At 37.7% G+C, this 6,196-nt stretch overlaps 1 protein-coding gene across 1 annotated transcript; it reads right to left on the bottom strand.

Moving 5' to 3' along the window:
- Nucleotides 1-600: 600 nt before the first annotated feature.
- On the bottom strand, nucleotides 601-5,951 carry LOC134607843 (cytochrome P450 7A1-like). The gene is made up of 6 exons (XM_063450415.1): nucleotides 5,872-5,951; nucleotides 5,312-5,552; nucleotides 4,542-5,152; nucleotides 4,133-4,263; nucleotides 1,094-1,272; nucleotides 601-900 (listed from the first exon to the last, which is right to left on the bottom strand). Exons 1-6 carry the CDS (start codon nucleotides 5,949-5,951, stop codon nucleotides 601-603), a joined length of 1,542 nt encoding a protein of 513 aa, XP_063306485.1.
- Nucleotides 5,952-6,196: the final 245 nt, after the last annotated feature.

Genomic DNA, 6,196 nt, shown 5'->3' with positions numbered 1-6,196 from the left:
ATACTAGGCCTCAAGTGGTCCACGATCAGGGCCAGAGATGCCAGGGCCGTATTGTCACAGAGGCCTACACACAGGCTTCAGTCAGTGTAAAGACCAATTGTACAAAAACAATCAAAATAAAGAAAATATAATGCATTTATTATTATTATTATTATTTTTACAAAACAATGAACTAGATTATTTACACAATTTTGTTTCTTGCAAAGGTAAGATAAAAATCTATTTACACAAATAAGTAAGAAAGTGTAGCTTCATATACTATAAATGGTACAGAAGTAGGCATACAATTTGATATTTTTTAAACAAGTATACAGCAGAAAAACATTTATCAATAGAATATGTTTTAGGAGAACAAGATAAATTTTTGGTTGCAATGATAAGCAATTAAATAATGTACAGGGCAATTTAATAGTTCAATAATATTTACAAACTGATAATAGAACACTGTGAACAAATTCATACACTACAGATTCATTCACAATTGTCGCATTGTTTGTACAGCTATATTCGGACATGGATATTTAACACACACACATTTATGTGTGTATATACGTATAAAATGCTAGGGGGTATTCACATTCGTAATGCTATAATGTTTATTTATTGAGCTTTTAACTTATACTTGAAATCAGCATCATGCGTTGGCTGTAAAATCCCGAGCCCTGCGCGAGATTGATCTAATGGTGGAATCTTTCCATTTTTGTCAACAAGTTCAATATCAAAGTAAGCAATCAATAGAGAAACAAATTCCTTAATCTCATACACAGCCAAATGTCTGCCTGGGCACTTAGTTTTCCCAGTACCAAATGGCAAATAATAATATTTTAATTTTCTTCCATTCAGTTGAAAGTCAGTCTTTTCTTTTAAATTTTCATCAATGTAACGATCATATTTGAAAGTCTGGAAAATAAAGCAGAAAAACGTGCATATAAATATAGTGCTTACTAGAAATGTTGCTAACATTACATGTAAGGATACGTGATATGAGTTAGTAATAATTAAATAAAATGTGCCAAGATCAGTGGTATCTTAATATATTATTATTATAATGGAATAGGAAATTAGACAAGAGAGAAGAACTGATATTACTTACGAGAGGGTCTTCATAAACGTCTGGATCCAAATGTACCATCTGTGGATAAAATGCTACAATATCATCTTTCCGGATCTTGTAACAATCATTTTTGTCAAGTTGCAGAGTGAAGTTTTCCTTGGTAACTCTGATATTGAGTGATGCACTGGATAGCCTCATGGATTCTTTAATGATGCTGTCTGTATGAATAAACACATTATATTGACTAGTTGTTTAATTGGTCAATCCATATTATATTTCCTTCCATCTACAATCAGTGTTATATATTGGAGCATATTTTTTAAAATGTGTTTACAGTACTGTATTTGTAGGGTTCCGTACTATGTACTAACATATCGTTTAAAAATAAGCATGCTAGCAAAACACCAAATCCTTTAATTGTTTCATATGTAGTACTTGGAACGTTTCTATGTGGCAAACAGATCAGGGGCTTTAACTCAAGATTACATGTTATGGCTCCTTTCTTATTTATTGACTGAAACTCTTCTGAAAACCCCACCCTATGGCATTGCCCTTTGTCCAACCCTAAATCCTAACATGTTATTTAACATATTGACACCAATTTTCTGAATACATTAGGAGTATGAAATAAACCTATATTTAAAACTTCCCACTGCTGTGTTGCTCAAACCACAGTGCTCTAAACTATGTTTAGTACCCCCACACTATACTATAAATATGGTGATTCAACGTGGCACTGTCATTAATTCTGTAATGAGAGGTGTTATTTCTTACTCAGTATTACAGGGACTCAAGGCTAACAATGAAATTGTGCCAAATTTAGAGGAAGGCTTTTTAGGGCCCCACTCAAGGCTCCAGACCCTGTCAGCCCTGCCTTAGCATCACCCCTGCACAGTATTCCATAACTGTATACTGTGGCATGATATAACTGAAGCCCAAAAACCAACAATAAACCTAAAAGGAAATCTCAGTAGATTATTTTATATCATATGTCAATATATGCATGATATATTATTCAGTAAGACTCTACAGAAGTAGCATGTAAATCATGCCTAGTTGATACCTTCACAACCAACGTAAACCATGTTGGTAACATTTTAAGTAGTTTTAAATTCATGAGACTTTTCTACTGAGGTGTCACCTCTGGAATTTTCATTACCACTCTGTGGTTCCTAAATGTCTTCCACTGCTCTCATCCTCAATATATCCTCAATGGGATCTTCTCACTTATGTACAAAAAAAATTACGTAGCCATAAATGACTGAGATGATTTATAGAAGTGCTGGTTAAATCTTTCCTTTCATTTCCTCAAAGGATATCTATTATACTTGCAATAGTCCCTCTGGAATTACAATTTTTAGACGTAACAAAAACAAACAAAAAAACAACAACAAAAATGAAATAAAAAGGGAAGCGGGGCCTGACTGCCGAATTGAGAGGACGCAGGGTAAAGCAGCTCCTGCTCGCCAAGGCAAACTCGACTGGTTAACAGACATAAAACAGCCTTCAAACGACTTAAATGGGCCACCAACTGAGTGATGACACCATGGAGCACACGGCGACACAAAACAAGCAGCAAAGCCTGCAAGACTCACCAAAGCGACAGCCGCGGCCTCCCGGCATGTGCTGCACGGGAAGATGGATGCTCCACGGCTGCTATCAATAGCAGCAATCCTGACTACAGGCCCTTGCCCCCCCCCCCCCATGGACTGGTGGGGGTTATGCCGGTCCCAGGGGGTTACTCCACGGGGTGGGATGGCACCCCAGGCAGCAACAGGCTAACCCCCAAATGGCGGCATCTGACACTGGGCCAACCGATAAACAAAAGGGCTAGACATTCGGACACAGCAGGAAGCCATATTCGCAAGCTTCAGAGAGAAAGTGGACCGTAGGATGCAGCAAACACCCGCTTACCCCCCAAGGAAACACTACCTCTTGATGATGCACACGCACTACCGACCCAGAGACAATCCTCAACACAACAAGCAAACTCGAAAATGGCACCGCAAAGATCGGCACCTACCCGCAGCATGCAAATGATCAAGCCCAAGCCACCCACCACAACCTGACACGAGGTCTCGGAGAAATCAGCATTCCCCCCTGCAGTGTTTCCTAGCACCCACATGAGCGCCCAGTAGACAACTACAAGTGGGACTCACACCCCCGGCTTTGCGGTGAACCTCCATGTAAGTGACAGATGGGACCCGTCCACAAGACTCTCAAGAAAAGGATCTCCACTACCCCAACAGGGCATTCGCTGACCTTGGCACCTTGCTGCGGACACTATTTCAGGTACAGAACTCCTGGCAAGACTTCCCCGTCAACAACCAGTGCCAGCTGTAGAGGAAAGACAATTGATGTCTATTTGATTTTATCTCCTCTATAGTTACCAACTAGCCTTCAACGCCAGATGACAAGACATGGCTACTTATGCAGGGAGGACGCCCACCTGATCACCTTAGCTTTGTACTGTGCTTTAATATGTTTAGCTGATCTCACTCAGCACGCTTAGCTTGCGCATTGACTATAGTTTAACATGCTATGCTAAAGTAACTCACTACTAATCATAGGCATAGTGCCCCTACTCTCAGTCTGTCTATGCAACCATTACCTAGGTCTCAACCCTAGCCTGTACACCTTCTATGAGCCAGCACTAGTACTGTTTTTCTTGCTTGAGTAATTAATCTATGTACCTAGCATGTACCATATTATTAGCCTGTTTAAAATATAAAATTGTGCATATTACTCAGTTTACCCCAAATGTAAAGTGTGTTCATAAGCCTGAGGATTGCCGTTGGGGTACCTCAGGCTTGTTGTTTTCTCATGCATTTCTCACTACAAAAATACTAAATAATAAAAAAAATATATTTTAAGTAGTTTTGAATCAAGAAGGTGTTTATCAAATATTGCCAAATAACTGGTTGCGTTGAATGAGTTCCATTTAATGTCTAAACAATGTTACTTTTCTGCAATAGGTTCTGTGTTTCTGAAAAGGAACAGTTTTTGGTAAAATAGTTTTCAGACATATTAAAATACACATCTAGATATCTTTTTAAATAGTCTACCTCTCACACTTACCTAGAACAGGCATATCATCAAGGTGTTGACGGGAGAGAGTAATCAATTTTCCATCAAGGCTGGGTTTCTGTGAAGCTTTCTCTAAGGTGCGATGGACTTCATCACTTGCAGCTTTCAATGCGTTTGGGCACCTATAAAAACAAAAATCAAACAGATTTAATAAACAAATCTTTTAAATAAAATAGATTTTTTTCAGTCTATTATTCTCAGTTCTATTGCAGGTAGCACAAAATACAGTTACACTTCCCAAAAATAATGCCCATACTAAATAAGATAGCTTTGTACATACTTTCGTTTTGTCCAGGCGGACATTTTGAAATAATAAAATTTGAGCAGCCTGATAGACTAGCAAAACACAACACTTCACAATATAATGTTATCTTTGGCTTCTTTGCTTGTTTGTTTTTACCTGAGAAGATAGAATACAGTCCAAAACGTAGCAGGTAATGTGTTGGCTAGAGAAGCCCATAGGAGAGCCAATTGTATCTTTGACTTGTCATTGTCATTTAAATGTGTGATACAATCGTTTAAGAACATCCTTAGTGATACAATCTCTGAGATATTGTCCCTCTTTTTCAGTTTGTCATGCAGCAGGTCTTTGGCAAGTTTCTCTCTAGCACTGTGGGCATTTTTGAATATGTGAATTGGGATACCAGCTACTAGGGCAGGGAATATCTTGTCAAACTCTTTGAAGTTTTCAATGGCATTGAGAATGAGTGCATTCTCTGCTTCCTGTCTTGCATTACTTGGATCCTGTTTAGAATTTAACTCTTTTCCAAAAAGACTTAAGTAACTAGACTCAAACATCAGACGGTAGCAGAATCCATAGAGGCCTTCACTTATCCAGTCTTTGCTGGTGGCTTTGGCTGTGTAGTGTTGCAGCATAGTGTGTTGAAGAGTCTCCATCATGGTTGTGACAAGAGGTTCAAGGGCTTCACCTTGCATTGCCCGCATAAATTTGTCATGCATGTCTTCAGTTGCTGAACTCGCACTAGGATCCACATTACTGTGTCCGAATACCTGAAAAGCACATAACATATTTTCATGAATGAATGCCAATGAATGTCAATTACGCTGAATATGTTTAGCAAACCTCACATATACATTTATTGTAGTTCACTAATTAAGATCAAACAATCTGTCTATCATTTCAAGGTTAAAAAGATCTCAAATTCATACCTTGGCTGAGGTTGCATAATGAAATTTCTGCCAATCGTAATGTCTTCCTGAACGTAGTACTGAGCTGAATGAGAATGGATCTGTGACAAAATGAATAAAGTTCCCAGCAATTTTGCAAGTGAAAATGTGACCATGTTTCTTTTCCCTTGACCGGAGAAATTCAAGAGGATTAGCACCATATTGTAAAGCACATCCAACATAAGGGATTAACCCATTTTCCAGTGGTGGCTCTCCTGGTTCCCTAGATAGCAAACAAAATAACAAATTACAATATGTATGGGTAAAGTTTTCACTTTTTGTTGAAGTTCTCTTTTTTAAAATGAGCACTTTTAATATTAAATTAAAGAAAGCAGGAAAAACAGCTAAATAGTTACTTTGGGAACATTTTGTTCACAAGCATTTTGGTGAATTTATGTAAAATATATTTATTCAAAATGTATTACATATTCATGGATCATTAAAAATGTACATACAGCCATAATTATTTTTTACACTATTTACGAGATACAATGTCAACCAATATAAAAACAAATTGCCTAGCACAGAAAAAAGTACCATACCTTTTTCGGATGCCAACAACAAGCCAGAAAAAGCAACACAATGCAACTACCAGTCCCCATATCAGTGATATAGTAATCATTTTTCCTGGGATACTGCTATACTAGAATATAAGAAAGGAGTACACTATCAGCCCAAAGCCAAGAGCAATGCTAGGCTGAAAGGCACAATATGAAGCTTTTATACATTCACAGTGAAAAGGGGACGAATAGTAAATGAACTATAGTAACCACGAAAAGCTATTAATAATCTTTTTTCCATTAAGGGAATTTCTTTGACTAAGCCTATCCAGTAATTTATCTAAAACAAAAATGGCTCATTATGATA

The sequence above is a fragment of the Pelobates fuscus genome, chromosome 4, assembly GCF_036172605.1.
Source record: "Pelobates fuscus isolate aPelFus1 chromosome 4, aPelFus1.pri, whole genome shotgun sequence".
NCBI lineage: Eukaryota > Metazoa > Chordata > Amphibia > Anura > Pelobatidae > Pelobates > Pelobates fuscus.
The sequence above is the reverse complement of the archived record's forward strand: the minus strand, read 5'-3'. Positions and strand labels throughout refer to the sequence as shown.